The sequence below is a fragment of the Phalacrocorax carbo genome, chromosome 16 (genome assembly GCF_963921805.1).
Source record: "Phalacrocorax carbo chromosome 16, bPhaCar2.1, whole genome shotgun sequence".
Lineage (NCBI taxonomy): Eukaryota > Metazoa > Chordata > Aves > Suliformes > Phalacrocoracidae > Phalacrocorax > Phalacrocorax carbo.
This window is the reverse complement of record NC_087528.1, coordinates 6,213,991-6,241,253: the sequence shown is the minus strand read 5'-3', so window position 1 is coordinate 6,241,253 and position 27,263 is coordinate 6,213,991. Positions and strand designations below refer to the sequence as shown.

Sequence of the window (27,263 nt, the reverse complement as noted above, 5' to 3'; positions counted from 1 at the left end):
TGCTTTGTGGGATTAGATCTTTTGTCCTTTAAAATGCGGTACTCTCCTTTTTTAAAAAAAATCAAGTAAATATGCAAGATATGAGCGTTTTACTTCAATACATCTGAAGCGCCCCATTGCACTGTTCTGGAATCATGATTATGTGAAAGTTAACGTCAAAGGATTCTATCATCTTTTTAGTGACTTTCGCATATCTAAGTAAATGTAGAATTGTGTGATTATCCTTGTTGTATTAGCAATTGTGAAGTAATTCTCTCATCAGGATTGTGTCCAAACAGGTATCACAGGAAGTTTATTTCTTGTAGATTAGTACTCGGGATGTGGCTTTGCTCGTATGTCAATGTTCAATGTCGTCCTGGCTTCGCTTCTCCCCATTCCGAAGGAAAACAAATACCATCTTTTGGCAATAATGGAATTAGTGTGTGGGTTGTGTTCACTGGCAAGGAAGGTTAATTAATCTTTTTACTATGTTATAGGTTTCTCAAATACAACTGAAAGGCTAGACTTAAATTCAAAATACACTAAAATAGTTAACGTTCAGCTTTTGGCATTCAGATCTGGCATTTCACTTGTTATATTTGTGTCCATACAAATCATACTCAAAGAAAGCAGTGTTTTGGTTTACAGCCACCAGTAGCTTGCTACCATTAAATTATGAAGTAAAGTGCTGAGAAAAACAAGCTACATTAGTACTAAAATATTCTAAAATATTTCAAAAAACCTCACAGTAAAACGTTACAGCTGTACTAGCACGTTCTCTGTATTTCATCGGTTTTCCGTGCTTTGAGCTGTGAATGGATTCAGACGTTACTGTGAAGCGTGGCGCAGGCTGTGTTAAATTGACCATGTGGGTGATTTAATGTGAGATGAAAGATTAAGAAATCGCATAAGTCTTTCAGTCATTTGTCTTCAGTGCATTAGGCATCTCATGACTGAACAATAAAGTTTTCGTCTTGGTTGGCAGCGAGGAGCAGCTTTGGCCACAGCAGCTTCCTGGGCCAGGGCTCCGTTGAGCTGGTCCTGGGCTCAGTGGACGGAGGCAGAAATGGAACGTGGCGTGTGGTGACGACTGGGCTTGTAAGAGCAAAGCCATTGTCATTGCTTTTAGCGAAGGTTTTACTCACTGAGGATCTCCTTTTTCACGCTAGATGATGTGACTGGGCCTCAATGAGACTGTGCCTTGTAGTATTAGTAGAGGCAGTTACCATGATTTTCCAGAAGCTCTTTGCTTTCTGTTGGCCTCCAGGTTTCCAGCTGTATTACAAAACAAAATGAAACCCAACAGCTGCATTCTGGAGATTGGTTTCATCTTGTATCCTGTCGTTTCACGCAGTCTTAAAATATGTACAGCCTGTGCTGCTTCCTACTGCTCAATTTCTTGGCTCTTTATTTTTGCATTAGGTAATACATCAAACTGAAGGCAGCTGCTTTCTTTAAGACACCCCATTTCTGCAGTTAGGGTCATTGCTGAATTAGTTGGAAAATCTGAAGAACTAATGTTCAGTGTTCACAAGAAACATTTGTGAGCTTTCATATTGCGTTAGTTCTTTAATTGAAAGGGCCGTGCTATTCCTTGCTGATGCGCTTGTACACAGCTACAAAGCAGATCATAGCGGACACCCAGCGTGTCTTTCTTGCTGGCTTTCACCATGTTAAGATCAGCAGATTTTAAAACCAAAGCTAATTCGTACTATAGAAGTGATACAAAAAGTCTGTGACTGTGGGTCATCTTTTTTGCCATTACAAGTTCTTGAAATAGCTATTCCAGCACCGGTTTTGATAGATGACTTCTGGGTTATTCATTTATAAAATGGGACACCTCAAAGGAGAGAGATTAATAGCTTTGTGAAATTTTAGCAAGGACTTTACATAGAAGTGGTGATCTCTGTCTTTCAGAAAGTACATAATTAACAAGTAGGTTGAAACAGTGTTGAATGCCTTATTACATTAAAGACTTGAATATTTTGAAACTCTTCTTCAATTTTGCAAACATTGTGCTACAGGTTTTTTTTGGAAAAAACAATATCCTGTGTTGCCTTTTCCCTGTAACAGAAGGCAGAAATGACAAATCTGGTATAATATGTGTCTCAATATACTATTCAGACAAATCTGAATACATTATGTGAGGTATTTTGCTAAATCCAAACTGGTTTCAACATGTGTTACATATATAGCTGCAGGTATATATTTATAATTGTATGCCATTGTACTACCAGGTCTGCTAAAGTTGTTTGGGTAAATGAAAATGTATGTGCATTCTCTGCCAGGCGTACAGGCTGTATTTGCACACTGTTGTAGATCTTGCAAAGCCAGCTTACCGGCGACATCCATCTGTTTTATACTTAGTGTAAAGGAGATAATGACCTGAGTAGTTAAGACTGTCCAGACGATCTGTATAATCCTTTCACATAAATAAGCTATTGTTGCAGTTAACCATTACTTTCTCTTAAAGTTTTAAAGATATGTAGTAGAGATCTTTTTTCTGCCTACTTATTTACCTTAACTGAGCTTGACAAAATTGAAAATCTGTGCCGCAAGGTCAGATGCATGAATCTGAGGATATGCAAACCAATTATTGACTGGTAGACTTGGAGCTTAGAAGTAGGCATCAGCCCTAATTTTTCAATATTGATTTTGTGTAGTCTGTATACTTTGACTTCAAGGTAGGTTTTTGATGCTGCTTAGGGAAGGTAGTTTGAGGTTTGCAGAAACTGCAATGAAAATTAAGGCAGTCCATGAAGCAGGCAATGTGTAGCGCTGCGCAGATCAGTGCCATGAAGGTGCTGTGTGACCTACTGGTGTTACAAAAGAATTTAAAGAAGCTTAGTAACAGGTTAAGGTGATGGGGAGAGGTGGCTGGTTTTCTTATTAACTATGTTATCCTGGAACAGACTGTATCTTGCTGGGCTGTAGGCTGTTTTAGGGAGAAAGGTGTTGTAAATGCCAAGTGGAAAGATTGCAGATAGCAGTTCTAAGCATTAGCCTGGATATTTGCTTGAGATAGCATTCTCCTCTGGATGGGGTGAAACACTGGCAGAAAAACTAGCTGATGTGTTATAAATTATATATGTTGAAAAGTTAGGGTAATGTAATTTTTAAAAATTCCCTGTGATTCAGTATTCTAATAACATTCAAAGGTAGCACCTCATCTGACTTTGGTTTATAATCTACAGCCTTGTTTAATATAAAAGGGATTTTCATTTTTTTTACAAGTTATAATCATAATATATTCAGAAAAGGAGGAAGACAAGTATTCCTAAATCCTATTTCTTAATTGTTGCTCTTCTTGCTCTTGAAGTATTCCCTGTTCCCGAGTTTAATCTTTTCCTAGTAAATTTATTTAAACAGTACTGCTTATTTAAATAACAAATGTAGTTGGTAATTAAATGATTTGTCTATTTTGAAGGAGTACCCTATTTCTGTTTAATGTAATTGCTATATTTAATCTTAGAATGAACTAATGCATGTCATGTGACAAATTCATTCATTACTTGGTGTCGTGCAGAAAACACAAGTCAGCCAGTAATATGGGCCCCTTGGGGAAATTCTGTGGCCTCACTGAAAAAGCAAAGCATGTGAAACAGCAACATAATTATGCAGTGCTCCAAGCTACTGTAGAGGCCCTTAAAGTTCTCTAGTATACTCGGAGAGTTGTTTCGTGCATATTATACTTCTGTTGTAACTCCTTAGTCCAATTCAGAAACGATTCTTGTTCAAAACCCAAAAGCAGAAACCCAACAAATATTGAGCGTACACAAAGTCATTTCCCTATTGCTGACAACCAGACCTCTTCTACCACTTCCTATGGAAGAATCAATACTCGAAACCTAGAAACAATTTATGCACGCAAGAATATGTATACCTGTTGTTGTTGGGCAACTAATTACATCATAACAGCAGAGCCACAGGTTTAAAGTTTGTTTATATGGGAAGACCATACAGAACTTTTATGGTGGTTAAGATATTATAAAATTATCATTTGATTTGGGAGAACAGTCTTGACCATTACAAAAATGAGTCAGAGATGACTTGAAAAAATCCTCACTAGTGTTTTCTCCGCCCTCTAGGTTTGCAGCTTAATTTGTTTTACCAAATAAACAAATGTGGTTAGTAGAGATATTATGTCTGTTGGAAAGGCTCATTTAATCTGTTGTTTTTCTTCCAAAAGTGGCAGTATAAAAGTGATTTTTTTTTTTTAATATCGGTTGGACTTTTCTAATAAATGCAAATTGTAAAGTATATGACTTTTGTCATTATATTTTTACCCCTAGTTCTTTGGCATGCTTGTGGCTGTAGAGCTCTTCAGACATATGGCTAAAGGGTGTGGGGGTGACTGGGGCCAAACAATGCTTTTCTCCTTTATAGGTAGAATCATAGAATCATTTAGGTTGGGAAAGACCTTTAAGATCATCAAGTCCAAACATTAACCTAACACTGCCAAGCCCACCACTAAACCATGACCCCAAGCACCGCATCTACATATCTTTTAAATACCCCCAGGGATGGTGACTCAACCATTTCCCTGGGCAGCTGTTCCAGTGCTTGACAACCCCTTCGGTGAAGAAATTTTTCCCAATATCCAATCTAAATTTCCCCTGGTGCAACTTGAGGAGATTTCCTCTTATCCTATCGCTTGGTCTTGGGAGGAGAGACCAACCCCCGCCTCACTACAACCTCCTTTCAGGCAGTTGCAGAGAGCGATAAGGTCTCCCCTCAGCCCCCTCTTCTCCAGGCTAAACCCCGCCAGTTCCTTCAGCTACCCTTATAAGAATTGTGCTCTAACTTTGTTGCCTTTCTCTGGACACCCTCCATCATACAATAAGATCACAAAATAGAGAAGATTGTTTCTGTTATTTATTATTTTGATACTTCATTTCTGTCTCACCAGTCTGTGTCATATATGAAAGCTAATAGTAACAGTATTTTTGAGCAGATAACTTGCACCCGACAATATATGATAACCTTCACACATCACATAATTTAGAAAACAGTTTGAAATTTATGGCAGTGCCTTGTAACTCTAGGTGACTGATGACAATATATATATAATTAATAACTACATGTTTTTCTCAGTACTGTGCACTGACAGAGAAGTGTTGGATAGAACGAATTGCCCTCCGTTATGTATCATAGATCCCACAAATCATGTAGTGCATTTTCTGCTGCTTCTGAGAATGCATTGAGTGCTCCTTACCACATTCTTCCTTGTTTTCGTGATACACATTTAGCATTTTCTGCTCTCTGTAGCATTGCTGGGAGGATGGAGGGCGAGGGATCAGCCTGGTAGATGCAGCATGCCAGTGGAGAACTAGCAGTTAGTCTGTTTTTGCAACACAAGGCCTGTTTTGTTCTCTCCCTTCCTCCCTGTGCCCTCCCTCGCCGCCGCCGCCCTGGGCTGCTGAGAGAGTATTTATCTCCAGCAAGTCTAGAGCTGGAAGCTCACAGCCGTATTATGTACACCACAGATCAAAATCACACTGTCAAAACATGAAAATACCTCAATAATTTTCTTTTTAATTTTAACTGTCAGCCTCGAGATACCACTTGCTCTCGAGCTACTATGCATAATGTGTGCCAGCTCACTTCTACTTACACTCTTGTTAAAATGTAAAGCAACAAATTTCCTGGCAGTCTCTGCAAAGTAGTGTAATATAACGTTCATTACAAGAAGGTGGTGAACATAATGTGACTTCTTAACAGCTGCAATAAGTGATGTGAAGCTATTAACATCTTTTCAAAACAAGTAACAAGTGAGAGGTTATTTTTCATCTCTATTCCTAAAAGAATGGCATGCTATTTTAAGCAGATAACATTTTGTTTGCACTGTCTGAACTAAGTAAATTTTTACATGAATTCTCTAGCTCTGTGTTGCTGTGTGAAATTAAGAAAACTTTAAAAACTAATGGCTGGATTTCAAAATGAAAATGTGGATGTTAAATCTTATGTATGGAAATGATGGCTGGTAACCCTTATCCTTTTCCCTTTAGTTTTGTGATTCCATGAGGGTTGCCTATTCCATTATTTATTTTTCTGTCAAACTCTTTGGTTCTCATTTGAGTATTCTCAAAAGGTGAGGCAGGTCTGATGCTTTTGAATTGCTTACTAAGGAACCAAATTCTTTGGAGATAGGTAACCCATTAAAAATACAAATGGGAAATAAAGGAAAAAGAATTGAGACTGTTGGTGTTGAGGTGTGCCCAACAGTTGGTCTACTATTAGACTGAACAGAAAGGCTTTTAAAAAGTCCACCAGTCAACATTAATAATTGAAGCCTTAATAAGTGACTTCTTTTGAAGTGTAGCATGAAGTCCAAAAGGACAAATACTGTCTGGTTTACTTATTTTGGCAGCTGAATTGGAGTTTCCATTGTAGTGTGATTAGCATTGCTTTCATGGAAGTTAGTAGCTCAAGTTCATGACCGTAGAACAAGGCTGTTGCAAAGGGTGGCACTGTTTTTCCTACATACCTCTCTTGACATTTATGAAACACCATATGAAAAACAAGGTCGACATTGTCCGTAGTTGAATGAATTCTTTAACGCGCTATGAGAGGCTGTCAACTCAGAGATAGGCTGAGACTACAGTATTTCTTAAATATTGCCCAAAATAGATGCCCAAATATACAGAGTTGTTGTAACATACGCTCTTGCTGAATAAAGGCAGAGTTGGAGCAGCTGGTCTAAGATCCTGATTTGAAAGGCAGGCATCGGTGAAGCAGCTTAGTTCTACAGCCTTTCCAGAGATATTTCTCACATCTTTTGCATAGATTATTATGTTGAATTTTACAACGGTATGATCACTGCATGCAAAAGTAATTAGTTAACTTTTTTGTTTTCTGAAGGATGTAACGAGATTTTTTTTTTTTATGTGATTTACTCCTGCAAACATAAATCAGGCTATTGTCTTCGAGAGTGGAAGGTTTGGAACCAAAAATACAATTTGGAAGTGAAACATTTTTCAGCTGCAAGTAATAATAATAGTAATTGCCACTTAGTGATCTTTCGGTTGGTAGAAACAAACCATCGAAATTATAATTGTAGGATTCATTGGGATTTAGATTGATTAACAAACTAGGCAACCAAGTGGGCAGCATACTTTGAGCCAGAACTCTGGCTCATGTGAAGTCGTCGGAGCTTATCTGGAATCGGTGGAGCAAAGCCCATTTTATTCCCTTTGCCCAAAGAATAGACATATGCCATGTCAGAAATAGAACCATTGGAGACAATTGCTGCATGGGATGATGAAAAATAGTTGGAGAAAGATACAAGGGTGATCAGACTTCTTTAAAGCCAGACAGCTGACTTAAGGGTGTGAACGAGGCCAGCCTGGTGTGACGGTGGAATCATCGTTGCATGCTGCAATGACACGAAGGTGCACTTGGTAACATCTTTCTCAGCTGTCTTCATTAGGTGAAGGAAATTCATACACTTTTTAAATGGGAAAGAGAACTGTTAAAGATGCCTTATGAAAGGAGCTGTTTAGAAAAACTGAGATAATTTAATTTGGTTTCCACTGAAGTTGAGGAAATTCAGTGCTGGCAGTTGGCACTCAAATCTATTTTATTCTTTAGAAGTGTCCTTTGAAATAGTGTATTTTTATGGATTGGAAATGAAAATTTAAAGTGTTGAGGGAATGTATTATCTGAAAAGAAATTGTGAATTACTTTTGAATCATTTAATTATAATTTCCTGACTCATTGCTTGATGGTATGGTGTTTATTTCAAGATTTTCACAATCTCAAATCTGGATTGTTCTGTTTTGTTGAAATGTGGATCAATTTTGAGATATCTGAACTAAGTTTAACATTAAGAACGAGCCTCTAGTGAGGGTGAAAAGCTAAAATACCTACTTCTCAAAGTAAGCACACTCAAGCAAATTGTTCTTTTAGATGGTCTGGGGGGACATGTATGGCCTGTGCTGTGTGACAGCCTATAGCCTCGGTCACATGACATGGTTAAGTGAAAATAAGCTTTCTTATCTCAGAAAGAAAAAGTTCTTTCAGATCATTCATAAATTTTAAATGGAGTCATACTGTAATCAGGAGCTAATTTTCTCTTCCCATTATCTCCTGCCATTCTGTGGTATGAGAACACTTTGTTCTCTACAACAGTCTTCCCTCAGAGCTTTGGTTTCTCACAGAAGAAACTAACTAGTAAAGACACTGGCTCTTCGTAGACACCTTCGCTAAGGCGTGCAGGTGAACAAATCCCATACCCAAGGATGGGGTTCATTCCAACTTAACGTTCCTCATTTATTCCTCCTGTTCTTGCCTGACACTGACAGTTCCTCTTACAGATATGGGTTTAGATGCAGGAAATGTGGCTTCATAGAATTGTTCATCCCACACTATATTTTAACACTATGGGCTGTCTTAAACATTAAAACTTTATCATTATGTAGAGTCTTTTGATTTTTAAATGTGCATGCTTATCTCCTCTGATTTTATTGTTTACTTGATGACTGCCTTTCTTCTGTGTCTTTATTTAACATTAGGCTCTGCTTTCATTTGTTGACTTACAGGTGAAATAATTGCCAATAAGTTTTATTTCCTGTGTAATTACATTTGTTACAAATGGAAAAAAAAAAACAACCTATGCCATTCTAACTGTTGGTTTCCCTTTTCTTACTAGTTTGCTGCTTTGTGGTTCATAAGAGATGCCATGAGTTCGTTACCTTCTCGTGTCCTGGGGCCGACAAGGGACCTGACACTGATGTAAGTACATTGACATCTAATGTGTTGCTTTTATGCACATTTTACGTTTTTACACCTAACTGTGAGAATGCATTGCAAACAATATCAGTGGGCTCTTTATGACAGGTAGCTGTAGTCCCAGTAGTTTTTAACAATTCTGAAGTGAATATTCATGGATTTTAAATTATTTTTCTTACCATGGATCTTTTCTTTTGGTAAGAAAAGTAATCATGAATGTGTGACCAAAATCAATATCCCTCAGGATGTGACAACCCTGAGGTGTTTACCCAAGCACATAGCCAGCTTTTTATTTTTGTTTGCATTCTGTGGGATGTGTTTGATATTAAGAATTCCTAGGAAAGGCTGAGGCTTTTTCTGAGCTTTCTTTGTATCCATCTTATCTCAAGGTATAACTTCAGAGTTGACTGTGGTCCTTGTCCTCTCTACACACAAGGATCTATAGCTCCAATTAAATGACCATTTAATCTTCAGCCAGCTGGCTTACCTGAGATAGGTTTTCGAAACAGTTATATTCATGTTTGAGCTGGTGTACCAGTCAGGATACCGCCAGATTATCTTGCTTTGTCAATACTTCTCTATCACACAGCATTTTTGGTCAACAACTAGTTTTTACTTTCAACACATCTGCCTACATGGTGAGACACATGTACCAGAATTTCATTGTCACCCTGCTGAAATAATAAACTAATCTTGTTTGTTCACATAAAAATAACATTTCTTTGGGTTTTATAAATTCCACTTTACAGTGAAGTAATTTAACATCTGCTTATGGGAACAATACATTCCAAGTGTTCTTTGTCTAAATGTCTCTGTTTTGTTTCTTATAACATATTCATGCTCTAGATTGTAGTCTATTATCTTCTCTGATGAAATGCACAAGAAGACTTTTCTTGCTAGGTTTTAATGAGCTTCTCGTGAATTGTTCTAATTCGCTAGCTATGAGATCAATGAAGAATATATGGGCAGAAGCCACAAGGGGGTTTGGAAAATTTGAGATGTTAAAAAGTTTTCTTATTTTTAAATTTAAATACAGGGAAATGTCGAAGAACTGAGAAGAATTTTAAAAACAGTGTATTTGTTAAATATTTCACATAATCTAAATTTAGGTACATAAGAAAAATGCTTAAGTTAGGAGTGTAGTTAACCTATTAGGTTTCTTCTGTTTAGCTGATAGAGACAGTCGCTTCCAGAGAGCAAACCAGCTCTTAGGTGACCTCGGTCGTTCCTGTGGCTGGTCTTTCTCCACTGGTCGCAGAGCGAGTTGAGCAGGGGTGAGGTCTGACAGCCTTGTGGCAGCACACTGAAGTTGGTGGCAGAAACACTGCTGTCCTGAATATGCGTCTCGTCTCTTCCTGACTTTCCCCCTGCTCCCTCCCCGTTTCTGGAGAGGTGACCCTCTCGTGAGCCTGCTCCTGAACAGTACCTTCCCCCAGAGGTCACCTAGCTTCAGTTACCACTACTTTGGCAACTGCTTACAACAGAAGAAGCTTCACAGTACTCAAAATATCAGTGCTAAAATCAACTGAATGAAATTAAAAATATAACTGTAACTGAAGCCTTTCTTTCCACCTTTCCATCTTTCTCCATATTCAGTTCTGGTAACTCATGAAACACACTGTTATTTTATTTGTGTCTGTATCTCCAGCTGTCTTTTTCTTCCTACTCACTTTTTTGCGCTTAGCTCCTCATCTGAAATTTTCTGCATCAGCTGCTCCTGCTGCAGTCCTGCTTACTTGGCGCCATTTAAGGGCCACGGCGCCCCAAACGAGCATTGCTCCCAACAGTGAGATTCAGAGTATCTAAGCTAAGGGCCCTGCTTGTATGGATGCAGTCACCACACCGATAGATTCAAGAAGTCAGGTTTCAAGCACGGAGCAGTTACATTGATTACCTGTGCAAAGAACATGGATATTGCCAAAGGGTCATTAAGCATGTTGAACGGGACCAGGGCGTAGGAGATGCCAGTGCAGCCACGATGCGTTCCTTGGGAGTTTTGACAGCTCTTCAGGGCGGTGCATAAAGCATCTCTTTCCACTTAGCGTAGAGCACAGCTTTCTCAAAGAAAGTCACTTAACTGAGCTGAGGTCAATTTTCATGACAGAAGTCAAAGGAAGAGACTTCTGACAATAATGCAGCAGTTAGAGCACTTTCTTGGAAGCCATTGCAAAGGCTTACAGGTGGTCACAGAGCCTCTCTGTAACGCAGGAAGGAAGGAAGCCAGTCCTCGGTCTGGCTTTGCTCATAGCGTTACGTAGTGCATTGTATCAAAGGAGACTCTACTATTAAAACAATCATGAAGGCAGAGCAAGAAACCAAAATTATTCTTCATAGCCTTCCTTTTCTTTCTTCAAAGATAAAGTCCATCTTTCTTTTTTCAAAGTTCTTGAATTCATTAAGCTTTGAAGTGTGGAGATAGGCTCTGTCTATAAAGTGTAATAGTTAAAATGGTCTCTTGGAATTTGAAAGTTGTGGATTTGAAGTGCCTTGGGCTGCAGAAAGGCTAAAATCCAGATCTCCCCTGTCTGGGTGAGCGTTCTTGTCACTAAACTAACACACAGTAGGTAGGTGGCAACACCTATCCCTGTTTCTAAAAGAAGGTAGCCATAGCTGCTACCTCTTGTTGCTGTCTTCTGTTGCTGTATACTTTATGGTATAGTCGACCCATTTGCATCCCACTGGATGGCATTCGGGGGATTCTCTGAATTCTGTCATTCTCTGTACACCTTCTATATTGTGTACGTGGGCAGTGCTGGTGCGCTGCCTGCTGCGGGACCTGCTTTCCTAGAAGCTCTCACCTGAAGTTGTCAGGCAACAATTTGTGTGTCAGGTGAGTGACTGGTATTACCAAACTGAGTAAAGGTCACCATTAGCGGGTATGAGCCAGGGTAGGCGCTGGTGCCAGATTCATCTTGATGTGTGTGTCCGTAGATGGTTTAGCAGCTCTCAGGCTGGGGCAAACGCAGCTTCACTGATGTCAAGGGCAAAATCAAAATGCCTGGGAGCATCAAAGGGGCCTGAATTTCAGCAACAGTCTGAACAATTAAACAATGTCTGTTTAATTACTTGTTCCCTAAATACAGTTCATACCTACAAACAATATGTTGCTGATTTGCTTTGTTCGGTCCTAAAACACTAGTAGAATAAAACAATTAAATCTAGTTTTACCTTAGTGCTCAGTTGTGATATAAGATGTTAAGAGAAGTTATTGTTGATTGACAGTTTTAGTGGTGACACGAGGAGATCTTCTATGCCTATAATGAATGGTTTGACTCTTGAAAGTGTTCCTGAATATTTTTTTAAAAAACATGCATTCTTCAGGGTTTTTCTTCTAAAGTTCATAAATGAGAGCACACATTTGTGTGTGAGACTATTTAATTTTTTCAAGAACAGATTCTATAACCATGAAGAAATTCTGTGGCAGGTTGTTAATAGCCTTTAATATTGGTGACTGCATTTCGTGATTTGGTTTTTGGTTTTTTTTTTGGCCTTGGTGATTAAATAAATCAGCCTAATGTCTTATTTCAGTATTTGGGTTACCAAATGATCATTTTCAGTATTTACACAGAAGTGATATCTCAAAAACACTTTGAAGATTAAAATCGAACAGAAAACAAATATGTTTTATTAAAATTGTGCTACATTGGTGGGTCCTATTACACAAAGAGGATTGTAGAATGTTATACTTTAATTTACTGAAATGTTTGACTCTAACGTCTACCCTTTTACAATTCAGTAACTTATTCCTATCCGAGTTAGTACAAGCTTTGTTCGAAAATGTGGTGTGTTATAAAGCTTATAATAATATTTAGTGGATTTTTAAATGTTAGAAAATCCTTTTCTAAATTATTTCATGCAGGTGCACAGTTAATTTGCATACTCAAATTCTCTGGTGTCTTTGCGTGATGTAGGCTTTCCATTAAACGTAAGAGTAATATTGTCATTAATAAAAGGAAATTTTCTGGAGCAATAATTATAAATTATAATAATTATATATTATAATGTTATTTATTACATATTATAATATTTTAAATTACCATGCACTGTCCTTTTAACATAAATGAGGCAATCCTTACAAATACATCGTTAGAATAATTTTCAGTTAAAATTGTTCTACTTAATAAGGAGAATCCAAAGGGTAACGGCCAGACAGGTGACAGCCCCGCAATGGGTGACAGTCAAGGTCAGAATGCAAAGCGTTTCAGTATACAAAACCTTTCCACTCAGAAACAAAACTGCCTTTAACAGCCAGGGGAAGCATTTCTTGCAGGTAAGTGTTCAGCGATGTCCCTGCTGAGGCCCGAGGTATCTAGGACATGATGGCAAGAACTTATTTATAGATTTGTCTTGAGGCAAGATAGTATGGCGTTCCTGCTACACGCCTCCGGGGATGTGGAGAGTTTCCGAGTGGGGGGTTCAGTAGTCGCTTAGGAAGACTCCAAAGGGGAGAAAGCAGGAATTTTTAGAAACTTAATTCTGACATTCATGAAAGCTAAATGTCTACCTGTGGCTAAAGGGTGAGGGTGAAGTAGAGCTTTAAAATAATGCTCTTTTGAAAGAGAGAATCAAACTACGTTAAAAATACATTTTGTACAGAGGTTTCTATTGTGTAGTTATTTTCAAGCTCTTTGTAACGTTTTCGGGCTGCAGCAATCCCCTGCAGAAAGGGGGAGCTCCACTGACAATTTTAGTAGTTTCTCTAAATATATTTCAGAGTTGCAACCAAAGTGATTTTTTAATTTCTAGGTATTTAAATACAGTCAGAGCAACAAAAGAGATTTCAGACTACACTGTCCACAGATCTTTTCTTATTTCCTAGCCTTTCTTAGACGCCATGTAGCTAAGTATTTAATGAATTTTGACTACTCAGCTGTATAGAAGTCCTGTGGTCTTTATCATGCTAAAAATAGTGGTGTACAAATATTGTCTCCTCATGTAACATTTTTACTTGCTACAGTATTCTATTTCTCTAAAAGAGGGAATAAATTATTTTTATTACTTAAAAATTAAATGCCTTAAAGGTGAGTGTAAAAGAGACAAAAGCTTAAAGTCACCCTCTTTTTGCTTTACTCAGAGTAGCTGAAATGTGACCTTGAAAGGTCTGTGTTTGTGCCAAAAGGAAGATAATACTTGCGAATAAAGTGGTTGTCCTTGAGTAGTACTGAAACGATGGTGCCTGGGGAACAATATCCTGTTTCAGATGAAATAAGAATTCACACAATCAAAAAATTTTACGTTTCCTTAATACTTGGCAGGGTGTGAGCTCTGGTGTCTTAGCAAAATACCAACTCAGGAAGTTATTTTGCTGCTATCTAATGACTCTCTGTAGCTTGAATAGAAATTATTTATCTTCTCTTCACGGCCAACTCTTTTATGGTGATGCTATTGAGTACAATTTAACAGCTCCTGCTGCTATTATACTCTAGTGTTACATGAAACGTCATCCCCAATTCAGACACTTGTTTTTGGAAAATTGCTTGGTGCTCATAAAAACTATTTTAAGTCATTGATGAAATGCTTTAAAACTTGAGTAAATTACAGTAAAAATGTAAGAGCAACCTCAAACATTGACTGCTGCTGTAACTAGCTTTGTTAAGATGTGTTTAATAATAAGGAATAGCGAGTCAAGTTTCTTTCAAAAAGGTTACTTCAAGATTGAGACTTAAATCTTTGTTCCCTTTGTTAAGGGAACGTAGTGACCAGGAGGTGTTTTCAAACTGCATGTGATGTATTAAAACGTTCCCAATCCCATGCCCCATAGAATTAAAAAAAAAACAAACCAACCCGCCAGTAATTTAAAATAATGTTTGACCGTATTAATTTTTTTCAGTACAAGTTTATAAAACTTAAAATAGAGTGCACAACAACTCAGACATCACCATTTCTCGATCAGCAGTATTTTCCTTTCAGATTATAATAACGTAGGATCCAAAGACGGTTTATGAGCATAATAAATAAATAGAAATTAGAAAGTGAAAAAAATCTAAATGAGAGCAAGTGACTGTGCAGTCAGGGGAGATTAAATCTGACACTGCGCCTCAGAAATGCAGCAAGTTCTTAATATTGAAGCATCTAGAAGAGAATGAATTTATAAGATACAGATGTGGGCTTACATGGAATGAAACAGCAAAGCCATCTCATCCCATTTGGCAGGGTAACTGACCTCGCGGATGTTGAAGGTGACATATATGGAAAAGATTGTAAAGTCGATAAGCCTCTTGATATTGAAATTATTTTGGAGCTTTATTATCTTAAGCACATTTGAAAAATCAGTCTAAAATTGAACAACTGTGAGGTTCTGTGGGATGCTGCAGGAGCCGAATATTTCCATCAGTGGCTTGGACATTGGACTAATGTGTAGCTACACCATTTGCAGTTGACAGTAGGAGGGGCTTACAAGAACTAGAGGACAATATTTAAGTTCAGAATTTTTTTCATGTATTAAGATACAGTTTAATAAAACAAATGGGAAAAAAAATCACACTCATGAGGAGAAAAAAGATCAATGTGAACGGATTGTGAAGGCAGCTGTGCAGAAGATGATGACTCAGGTCTTTTAGTGGGTCATAACCTCAGTACTGGCCAACAGAGCACCTCTAACACAAAGGCGATGAATCTCCTGCAGGGATATGTTAGAAATGATTATTCCTCCTCTTTTTTTTTTTTTTTTGTGAGATGTTTTATGTAGAATTTTGCAGCTTTTCTGGAGAGGAATTTAGACAAGAACTAAAATGTTAAAGGCCTTCAAATCATGACCTTTGAATATTTTTAATGTCTCTTAAATTGTAGGCAGGTATCATACAGGCAGCTTGTGGCAAGGGCGAATTAGCTACATAGGTGTGAAGTTTTCTGGGTGTAACAATGGGTAACTGCTGCAGTGGGTTGCGAAAAGAAGAAATTCAGATTTTTTGGGGGGGGGGGTTATTTCTCTAAAGAGCACTGTAGGTATTATCTGTGCCACCACTGGAACTAGGGGTGAGGCGAGATGAGTCCTGTAAGGCTCCGTCATGCTTTTCATTTTATGGTTTCTGTGGTTTTAGAGTTGGGAGGAGGAAGATTGAACCACAAAAATCCGTATGCAGGGGGACCAGTGGAAAATTAAAATTTATAAATGAGTCCAGGAGTCCAGTGTGACAGCAGTGAGCTTGGGTTTGGCCTTAGGCTTGGAGCAATGCTTTCATTTTGATAGTTGTGGTCCTGATACAAATGATATGAAGGATCTTCCTTGAGTCACACCTCTGTATTAAGTAGGAGTAAATGAATATATCCTGAAGGGATATCCTGAAGGGTTTGTTCATCCTGACCACATTTCTTTTTCTGTTCAGTTCCAGGTAATGCTGAATTATTATTATGGTTACTGTTGTTGTTGTTGTTGTTGTTATTATTATTATTATTATTATTATTATCATTATTATTATTATTATTATTCCCCACTGGCCTTTAATTATGGTTCCAGACTGTTTACATGTAGGAGGCTGGTCTCAGAGTGGAAGACGACAGTTGCTTTACTGGTCTCAGGAGTTAAAAAAAAAAAAAAACCTCATGAAAAGAAAAGGCAGTACCGGGAGCATAATATTAAGACTTACTGTAGAACTAGTTAAAAAGGGATTTTACTCAGAAAGCCTAGCAGCCTTTTTCCAAGGATAATGAAATGCAGCAGCAGGACATGTCTGATTTGCTTTTAACCATTTGGTTGTTTTTACAACGAAAGGCAACTATTATCCGTGTTCGGCATCATGAGTGACCTGAGCAACAAGCAAGCATCATGGATTAAATATTATAGCCACCGAGGGTTTTTTATTGCTAATCTAAATTTTGGGTAATAGGCAATTTGTCCTAGAAATATTTGCTTTTTAATTAAAACTAAAATCTTCTCACTTCATCACAAAAGCTACACAAAGGCAGGAAGATCTGGCAAGATACAGTTTACCACTTGCCAGATTAGCAAAAATGCTCCCTTAAAGAGAAGCCTGTATGAATTTTTTAAAATTATTTTTAAACAGCTCTGATGCAATAAATTTATTAGTCTTTCATTGTATGGCCTAAACAAAAAAATATAAAGCCCCCACTATTTACAAATTGAGATACCGACTCGACGTATTTGTATATTTTCTAATATTTTCTAATTAGGAAAATTATCACGATGACTTTATTTACAATAGGCATTATTGGATGGGGACAGTAGGTAATAGTCTTGTTACAAAACAATTACAATGCAGACGTACTTTTGCCAAAATATGCTATTTCTTACTCTATTCCTACTTCCCTTTCCCAAAACACTAGTCCTAGGTTCCCGAAATAAACAAGATCATAGTCTGTGCAATAAGTACTCTAAAAAAAATTTAAAACAAAAGAAAAAAGTGTTTTATTTCCTGTGATTACCCTGACTTCTGGATCTCTGCTGCAGTGTCCAAAGTAGTTTATGGAGGAATAAAGGTTTCATGCTTATGTCTTTGAGCTCAAAGCCCTAAAAATTAACTGCGGGGAAAAAACTTCCCTATATAACTTTTCTTGTTTTTTAATTGTTTTTAAATGGGACTGTGCACAGCTGTAATGGCTCAGTATGAAATGTGGGTATTTAAGTATATTGACAATGAAATTTCAATTTGAACAGAATCAGTCCTGAGGTAAAACTCCTCTAAATGGAAGAGGGAGAAATTAGAGAGAGAAAACTACCCAAAAAAGGCTCTGATATATGGTGCATGAATTCTGCTCCTATTCAGCTGGCATCTGAGGGAGGTTCACATATAAGGTAGGGAGGATGTGCCTCAGTTTCCACCATCCCACTCTTTCACTGGATAGTCAAACGCTCTTAAACTGGGACAGCGTCTTATGTCCCTTGACATTCCTCTGCCCTTACCAGATACTTCAGGATCCAAATGCTATTTCCCCGCCCATCTCAATAAATAAAATCCAGCCATATGTCACCCTCTCCACCTTCTGTTCATCACCAGTTGGCAGGCACTGCCTGTGTTCAGAAATGTGCTCCTCACCTGCCCGTGGGGGGTTTGCCACTGCTCAGTGCCCAGACCCAGCTTATTTACTGATCAGCCAGTTCGGTGCTCCTTCAGAGCCAGATTTTAGTTGCTGTTCGCTGGCTGTACGGAGGTGTTCATGGCACTGCTCACCTAAATGCCTTCATTTAAGTATTTGAAAGCAGTTTCACAGGTTACTTGAAAGCAGTTCATGTACTGGAACATGTTTGCATTTATCAGCTACTGAGAATACATTTGTACCTTATAGTCCTAAATTAAAGTGCAGGCTCCTTTTATTGCAACTAAAATGGCTTTTTAAGCTAGAGTGAATGATTCTCAAGAAAAATACAATTAAATTACAAAGGAACAAGTTCATGAACTTTTATAACTACTTGTAATCCTCACCCCTTCCCTCTGCCCTACAACACAATCCCGGAATCGACTCTCAGTTTGTCCAGCTGCAGAAGAGGCATAGAAAAATTTTTACTGTGCTATTGAGAAGAGCTGTATGAATCCTCTGCTTATACACACCCTGCTTATAGGGTATATATGGTGGGAGACTGCCTACGCAAAGCGCGTGAGACTAAAGCCACATTTGCTTAGGTCTTCCACTGCAGCCTGTGGTGAGTTGACCCCGGCTGGACCAGGTGCCCACCAAAGCTGCTCTATTGCTCCCCTCCTCAGCTGGGCAGGGGAGAGAAAATAAAATGAAAGGCTTGTGGGTCGAGATAAGGACAGGGAGATCACCCAGCAGTTACCATCATGGGCAAAATAGACTCGACTTGGGGAAATTAGGTTATTACTAATCAAAATCGGAGTAGGATAACGAGAAGATAAAAGCTAAATCTTAAAACACCTTTCCCCCACCCCTCCCTTCCTGGGCTCAACTTCACTCCTGATTTCTCTCCCTCCTCCCCGTCAGCAGGTTGTGCTCAGTCCATCGCATGTTGTCTCTGCCGCTCCTTCCTTCATGAACTTCTCCAACACGGGTCCTTCCCACAGGCTACAGCTCTTCACAAACTGCTCCAGCGAGGGTCCCCTCCGCAGGCTGCAGTCCTTCAGGGACAGGCGGCTCCAGCGTGGGTCCCCTCCGCAGGCTGCAGTCCTTCAGGGACAGGCTGCTCCAGCGTGGGTCCCCCGCAGGGCCACAAGTCCTGCCAGCAAGCCTGCTCCAGCGTGGGCTCCTCTCCCCATGGGGCCTCAGGTCCTGCCAAGAGCCTGCTCCAGTGTGGGCTTCCCACAGGGTCACAGCCTCCTTTGGGCACCCACCTGCTCTGGTGTGGGGTCCTCCACAGGCTGCAGGTGGGTATCTGCTCCACCGTTACCGTCCATGGGCTGCAGGGGCACAGCCTGCCTCACCATGGTTTTCACCACAGGCTGCAGGGGAGTCTGCTCGGGTGCCTGGAGCACCTCCTGCTCCTCCTCATTCACTGACCTTGGTGTCTGCAGGGCTGTTCCTCTCACGTGTTCCCTCTTTGGCTGCAGGTTGTTGTGCAGGGCTGTTTTCCCCCTTCTTAACTGTGTGTTCCCAGAGGCGCAACCACCGTCGCTGATGGGCTCGGCCTCGGCCAGCGGCAGGTCTGTCTTGGAGCCGGCTGACATGGGCTCTACTGGACATAAGAGAAGCTTCTAGCAGACTCTCGCAGCAGCCACCCCTGTAGCCCCCCGCTGCCAAAACCTTGCCACGCAGAGCCAATACGCAGCCCTTTAGTCTTGCAGTTTACGGAGTTTACGCCTGAGACACTGGACATGTAGTTTAACCAGTTCTTTGTTAGAGTCTCTTTGAAAGCTTTTTATTTATAAAGAATATCTTTTTATTTTCCCAATCCAAAACAATTCAAATGCTGAATAACTGCATCATAAAATATTAGAGTTTATATTTTTATTTTCTAGGTTTTTGCTGTGTAATATACAATATAACACAGATGGTCATTGCAAGAGTTAGTAGTTAAACAAAGACAATAGTACTGAGATAGGAAATTTATATAAAGGATGAAACTAAAAATATCAGTGATCATCATAATTTAGCACTGGAGAACAATTATTAGGCAGTGATATTATAAAAGGAGAACTCTCAGCAAAGTTGTTCCCAACAGTAAAAAGAAACCTTTTTGATAGGGGTGCAGTTTTAGGGGCAGTAACTACAAACGATTACGCGATCTGCTGGGTGCTGACTTCACAATCAGAATTTTTTCTGATTCCCCAAAATAAAGTTGACATTGTTCAAACAGCCCAATTTAAGTTGAATTTAATTATTTCTTTGTCATCTTATAATTACCCTTTGCAAAAGTTTATTGTTTCTATCTTCAAACTGTATGTAAATACGATGGCATGACTTTGGGGCTTAGCGGGGAAGAATGCTTAAGGCTTACTAATAACCTATTTTCTTACATGAGATGTCATGTGTAAAATGTACCATAGACATTTCTATCGGGTTCCACCCCCACAATCATGTGTTTTAAAAAAAGTCTGACAATGGCATACTGAACTTATTAGCTAGAAGGAGCATACACAGGCACAGACCACGGAGAAAACCATGCAGAATGCCAAACGTTTTTAGCACTGTCTGTTTTTTGAGGTGGCAGTTCTTACACCAAATTTAGATGAAATCTTAATTTGGAATAAAATGAGTGGGCTAATTTTGAAAAGCACTGTAGATCCCATATGCTACAAATAATTCTAGCATGTGTCACCAGAGAGCATACCTATCTTTGTAAATTATTGGTAGCTATTTCCTGGGGGTGCTGGGAGAAATCTGCTAATGACTGCTGAGTTAAACCGGTATAGCCTCTGTTTCTTAATATAAATCACACAACTCTGGTAAACCGCCTATGGGGTTGGGGAAAAAAGAACACCTTGTACTTTGTAGGAGAGAGCAGGTTGCTTTGATCAAGGTGGTTTGACCCTGGAATAGAGAGATGAGAGAGGAAGAGCCAGGAGGGGAGGAGAGGCAGAGATACATCCTGACTGGCAAGAGAGCAGCTGCCATCCTTTTCCATTTGAGCTCCACTTATCTTACTGGTCCTGGCAAAGCACTTGGATAGCTTTGCATGAACAAGAACAGTTTAGGTTCATTCTTGGGCATGTTTTTGTTATTTTGTTTGTTTCCTCTTAATTTTTGCTGTCCATTATTGGGGTGATACTCTTAAGATATCCAAATAGTTCACAGATTTTTCTTCAGCCTTTGGGAAAGATTGGATTTGTCTTGAAATAGCCAGTGATATCAGGGAACGTGTATTAGATGATATCATGGTCACAAAATATTTCTCATTTTTATAATTGGTCAGATTTTTACAATGGCCTAATGAAAGTTGATGCAGACAGATTTTAAGCCCACTGCATATTACCCGCACTGAAAAACAAAATGCGGGTGCTTCTGTTGAAGTAACATGATGCCAGCCATGATTCCTTTCATAACTTGATTTCAGCTATTCCCTTGTAAATAAGTAAATACTAGCATGACCCATGCAATTAATGAAACTTAATCCTTAAAGTACCAGTGATCATAGACTGAGCTTGTAAACTAAAAGCAAAAGCATTAATAAATTCTGGTAATGAGAACTTAATAGATATAGGGGTCAGAGACTGATTTATTCTTTCTTCTTTTTGTCCCCATGAGAAGGGTACCTGCTGAACTACAGTGTGAAAGAGATTTCTCTGTGCTGGGAAAACGGTTGTAATCTGTAACAAAGCTACCGTCAGGTCTGTTTCTATGGCAACAGGAGCATCAGACCAGCAAAGAATGGACCAGAAAGGAGATAAAAGCCTCTATAAAAATAGTTATAAAAAGCATATGCATAGCGTTGGCTACTTTTTTCTTTCTTTTCCCTCTTTTTCTTTTTTTAAAAAAGAAAAAGAAGTCCAAAACTTGGAGGTTTTTTGCAATCTGGTTATTTTGGTAGCTATGTAGGTTAGACCCTATTGGCACTGGAGAACTAGTAGAATAATAGCAAATTATTAACTTCATGGACATTAATTAAGAAGAGTTTATATAAACCTAAAATCTCAAATCTAAATTTACTAGAAGCAATATAATTTTAAAACTGATTTTTGTGTAACTCCTCTTAAAAAAGCTTTTTCTGAACCTTAGGGTCTTAATTTTTTTTCTAAAAGTTATAATGAGATGGGAAATTATATACCTTTGGTCTGGAAATAGCTTTTCTCCTATCCAACTAATTGCTTTATTATCATTAAATTTTGTTTTTGGTGTCTAATTGCAAGTATGTGAATTGTAAATCACAGATGGGCAGTCTGTGTGGTCAATATTCTTCTCTTTGTCCTTCTGTTACCAGAGATTGGATAAGACCATATGAAAAAGAATAAAAAAGCATTTTCCTCTGTCTTTCAAATGTTTGACTATGGTCATTCCGGTAGGAAAGGTGCCATCCCCAACATGAATGAAGAAAGTGTGGAATTAGTGTAATACACATCCGAACTTGATGTTAATACTCTGATACTTCTTGAAAATGAAATCTCCTGATCTCTGTTTTTAGCCAAGCCTACTTTTATAATGGTTCTTTCTTTGTTTCACAGTTTCAAAGAAAAAAAAATATAGTTAAAAATGGGATGCATATTTACCTGCTTTACTTCTATTGTTGAAATTAATGGACTTTACTTAGAAAAGAAGAAACCTATTGAAAAATGTAGCTCTAGTTTTTGTGCTTCAGATATTCCTCTTGCATGGTTCTACAGGTGCTTTGCCATGTGTTGCTGTTTAGAAGGCTGACTTCAGGAGCTTTGAAAGCAAGCAGAAGAAGAGTCCAAGTAAATTAGTGTGCATAAATAACAGAGCAAACCACTGCTGCCATATTATTGAAAGAATTCACTGTGTCATTTCTTCATCGAAGTGTGGCACCACCTTTTTATAGGTCTTGTTTCTGGTAATGTCTTTGTCAAGTGTAAAAAAAAAAAAGCATGATCACATCCTTTCCAGTGGGCATTACTAATACTGTGACTTGGAAAATAGCTAGCAGGTGCAGTTGCATAGTCTGATCTCTTGACATGAAGAGCAAATCATGATTCTGTGATTGAACAGGGACTACAGTGAGCATAAGCGAAGGGCTAGTTTTAGAGTGTTTGTAAAAGTAGAGATTTCTAAAAATTCTGATATACCTTGTCCAAAAGTAGGCTAATAAGCAACCTGACTGCAGCAATGAAGTTTGAGGGAGTTAGGAACAGTCAGGCTTAAGAATATGTGTAAAACCTACACTATATAGGCCATACATCTATACATGTAGTGTTTACGAACAGGATTCCTAGTTTCATTGTCACAGATTTTTTTTTTCCTAGAATAGTTTTCTAGAACCACTTGAAATCTGGGATTATCCCAAGTTATTGTTTTCTTCCTGAGAAAATACTTGGCATTTAATTAAAGATAATTCAAGCTCTACAATCATAACACGCAACAGGAAGAAGACCTGGCTATCACTTCTATAAATAGCTTTATGAAATCCTTCCTTAGTCAAAATCCACTTTTCTTTTTCAAGGTCTATATTAGTACCTACAGATTGACCTACTTACGATTAAATGAGTCATGTTGTATTGTTAAACCTGAAGCCTAAACTCCCATTCCTCAGTGCACATTAACGGCTTTCATTTTTCACCATATTAAAAAGCTTTTTACTTAATTAAAGCAAATAAGAATTTTACTATCCAGAGCCTTAAATTTATGTGGTTGTTCTCAAAGTTTATTAATTTTTATCATGTTGACCTTCTTCTACCAAGTGAAATCCGTTCTCAATCTTGAGATTTAGTGAAGTCAATACTCTGGTTTAATATTGGCAACTAGAATAAGAGAGTTGAGCATACCATGCTGCGTATTGCTGGCTTCCTCCCTGATCTGCCCGTAGCTCCCAAATGGCTCTGGCCTCTGAAGGGTGCATGAGGAAGGAAAATGCTTTGGAGAAGCAGAAGCAAAAAAGATAGAAAGGTCAGTGAAAAAAATAGTGGAAATGAAAGCAGTCCTGTAACTTCTAGGAGAAATGTGTAATCCCTCAGAGTTTCGTTTAACATCTGTCACTTGTATCTTCATGTGCCAAGAGCATGATTGAACCATTCATGAAAATAAAAAGAACTCTGCAATCAACCGACTTTGTTCAATATTCCTGCACAAGGGGGATTTGCAATAAATAATATGAAAGACCTCAGTCAAACGCGAGCGGTTTTATATTTAACATGCTTAATTTAGAAACATGCCACACAGAGGTAAAATTAAGAGAAATAGAAATACACATCCATTTTTTTTTATTATTATTCGCTGGAAGCGCATTATAGAATGAGAGGGGTAGAAAGTGTTCTATTCTACCATTCCAGACTAATCTTTTGCTCTTATGTGAGAAGGTACAGCTGTTTACTGATCTTACAAGCTCAAATCAAATCAAAGTGTTTCTTAGCGCTTTGTATTTGGCAACAATAAAGCCCTCGGGTCAAATGAGGAGACTGCTTCTGCAGCAGAACATATACCTGAACTACTGTAGGCGCCCTGTCGAGGAGATACGTTGTATATCTACATTAAGTCACTTTAGTGACATACTAGACCAGAAATGGCTACTATCGTAAAAGTTTATTTTCAAGTAGTTCTAAAGCGAATGAGGAAATGAGGAATGAGGGAATGAGGAAAAAAGTGCCATTTTAATTTTTTTTTTCACATTAGCTGTCATTGCACTGCATTTTATTTTTTTAATCTATCTGCTCCTGCCACAGTAGTTCATTCATTCAGGTTCATTACTGCTTGTTTGCCAATACTGTTGGGATACGCTCCAAGAATTTGGGTTATTAGTCATGGCAATAAAAGACCAGTGCATCTTAATCAATACAGGCTTCCAAAAATCAAACATTTCCTGAAGTTGTGGTTCAAAATGATCACATTTAAAAATCAAGTTCCTCCTTAATAAGTAGATGGTTTTTTTTGTCTGCTGAGAATGTCACGCATGAAGATAAATTTAACATGAGATTTTTTTATTTTCTTAAATTATGGCCTTCTGGCAAAATCTGCCCTGCCCTAAAGAGGGTATGAAATTCCTCGTCCGTGCACACACGTCTGGCTTATACACAGATATTGTTCCTTTTACAAGCTCATTAGTGTTTGTGTTCACCAGCGGAGTTAACAGGAGCTGCAAGCTGGCACTTGGTGCTTTTGAAAATTAGGCAAATAAATCATAAACACCTAATCTGGGAGTGTGCAAGTGTGTTGTGTGCCATTTAAAATAATAAGATATATGCTGTTTGCCCTGCCTTTTTCTTACACGGCTGCGTGCCTATTTGTGCATAAGCGTTGTCACCATGTATCATAAAGTATTTCTGGTGCCTATGTGTTTAAAAAGCATTGCAGTTAACACTAATATCTGGATGGAAGAAAAACCTCAGTACTGCAAATAATATGGCTCAGCATACCAGTTTTAAGAAATCACTTATTTTTCAGGGGAAAAGTCTCTATATAAATGAGAGCTTCTCTGAATTGAGCGGGCTAACGGCGGAGTTTCGTAAAATGTACTGAATGCAAAATACTGCGGTGGAAATCTTGACAGTGAAGACAAATTCAGGAGAAGTTCTCAGAAACAGTGGGTTTCTAGGCATTTCTAACATTAGTACAAAATTTGCATCTAAGCCAGTGGGAGTCTTTTCAGTGCTTAATGAACTGTGCTTGATTTACAAACTCGGTATTTAAACTGTTTCTTCAACACAAAAGTGAAGAGTATGTAAGATTGCAACTATAATAAAAGCTAAAAAGATGCAAAATATATTACGTTGCATCTGTTCAGTTCAGAGCGCCTAGCAAAATGTTGGCTGCGTAGAAATGGTCAGTGCATCTTCTCCAAACTCCCAGGCAGAAATACCTTTGCCTTTGGTGGTGATGGAATGAACACTCTGCTGCTGTGGTAATGATGTTGAACGATGCCTATAAAATCAGATAAAAAATTAATAGTGCATTTAGTAGGAAATGGAATATGAAATGGTACCATAGGTATATGGCGTACTCCTGCTGTCCTTCTGTTTTATGAGGCTCAAATAGCCGCAGTAAGGAGAAATTTCTTCTGCAGGTGGTTGTTGTGTGACCACCGTGATCTCTGTTGGTGACTACCTGCACAGGGGCACGGCGATGAGCTGTGCGTTTGCTGCGAAGCTTGTTGAAGTAAATGTACCCATAACCATCAAATATTTTGCCTAAAATATGGTGTTGCACAGTCACCCCCGTCTTTTTTTATAAGTTTTGCAGCTTTTTTAGACATTTATTCATTGTGATTAAAAAGAGGTGGAGGTGTAAGTAATGCCAGTGGCAGGAAACTGTTGGTTCCAAAAACTTGTGAGAATAATAATGTAAAAAAAGGATACTTAGGATAATTGTTTTAACTGGATTTCTTCAATATCCCTGACCTTGTGCAAAATAATCCAAGTATAGCTAGTTTTTAAAAGTCTGTTAATGCTATTCTAACCTAAAAGATAACAACTTAAAGTGAAGTCTGTCAATAAAGGGAGAAAACTAACAGGTAGTAATAAAAAAAAAAAAAAACCCACCAAAGAAAAAAAATTGAATTAAGTCCTTGCTAAAGATATTCCATAATTAGATCTCTTTCATGGATGGGTAGAGTAATCTATTTAATGGTGACTATAGTTTGTGGTAGAGTACTATGCCATATGGTATTACGTCTCTAAAGTGAAAGAATCAGTATTACTTCTGTAATAAATACATTTTTCCCAAAATGCGCTCTCTTCTGAATGTATTAGACACATATCTCCTTGTGAAGTTTTTCCTTATTCTTTCTCATGAGACTGGTCTTTTGATCCTTAGATGGAAGGGGATATTGTACCACCAGTCTCGGTTAAGCAGCAAGTTTTTTGGCCTTATGTATTTTCAAATATACGGTGCTATTTAATGGGTTATCCTTGACTGGCATGCCTTATGCTGAGATGTTCTTCATCTAGAGCCTAATTAAACTAAATCATATACCGTCTGTGTCTAGTTCAATTAAAATGAATTGGACAGATTGACCTCCTTAATACTATTCAAAGCATGTTATTAGTCTGTACAGTCCCTTCAAGATAAATTGTCGTCTCTTGAGACAAACTTACTCTCTGTTTGAAAAAAGTTGGGAAAAAATGCCAATCTGCATAACTAAGATGAACTAAAAATGTGTATCTTTCCCGTTATAACAGGGACTTAAAAACAAAGTAAAGAGTAAACCCCTGTGAAGTTACATCAGGTGCAAGTAGAAATACAACACGTTACAACACATGTGCAGCTCCTCCTGCTGATAACTTAGAGCTGGGATCCCAGCGCTCGGTGAGCGTGGGAGGAAGGGCGCTATCCACCTGCGTGGCAGGGCGCGAGGGAAGCAGAGGAGAGAGATGCTCCCCTGCTCCCCTCTCCCCGGCACGGCCCGCGGGAGCCCCGGGGCTGCCAGTAGCTGAGCTGGCAAGTCCGGAGGCCCTGGCTGGAGCGTGCGGTCACCTCCCAACGGTGTGGATCCCCCTGGGCATGTGGACTGAAATTTCTCATCTAGCGGCGTGGCAGTGTTTCAGGTGTACTTGGGGCCGTGTTTCATTCTTACATTTCTGTGTGCTGCCCCAAGGTCATGTTCT

General features: G+C 38.6%; 1 protein-coding gene across 3 annotated transcripts in view; it reads left to right on the top strand.

Annotated features, from left to right (window-relative positions):
- The window catches only part of PRKCA (protein kinase C alpha), a 163,933-nt gene that overhangs the window by 52,280 nt on the left and 84,390 nt on the right, over positions 1–27,263 (top strand). For all 3 annotated transcript variants that reach the window (XM_064467307.1, XM_064467308.1, XM_064467309.1), the window contains exon 3: positions 8,630–8,712. In XM_064467307.1, coding sequence (XP_064323377.1) covers positions 8,630–8,712 — 83 coding nt within the window. The remainder of the gene's footprint in view (positions 1–8,629; positions 8,713–27,263) is intronic.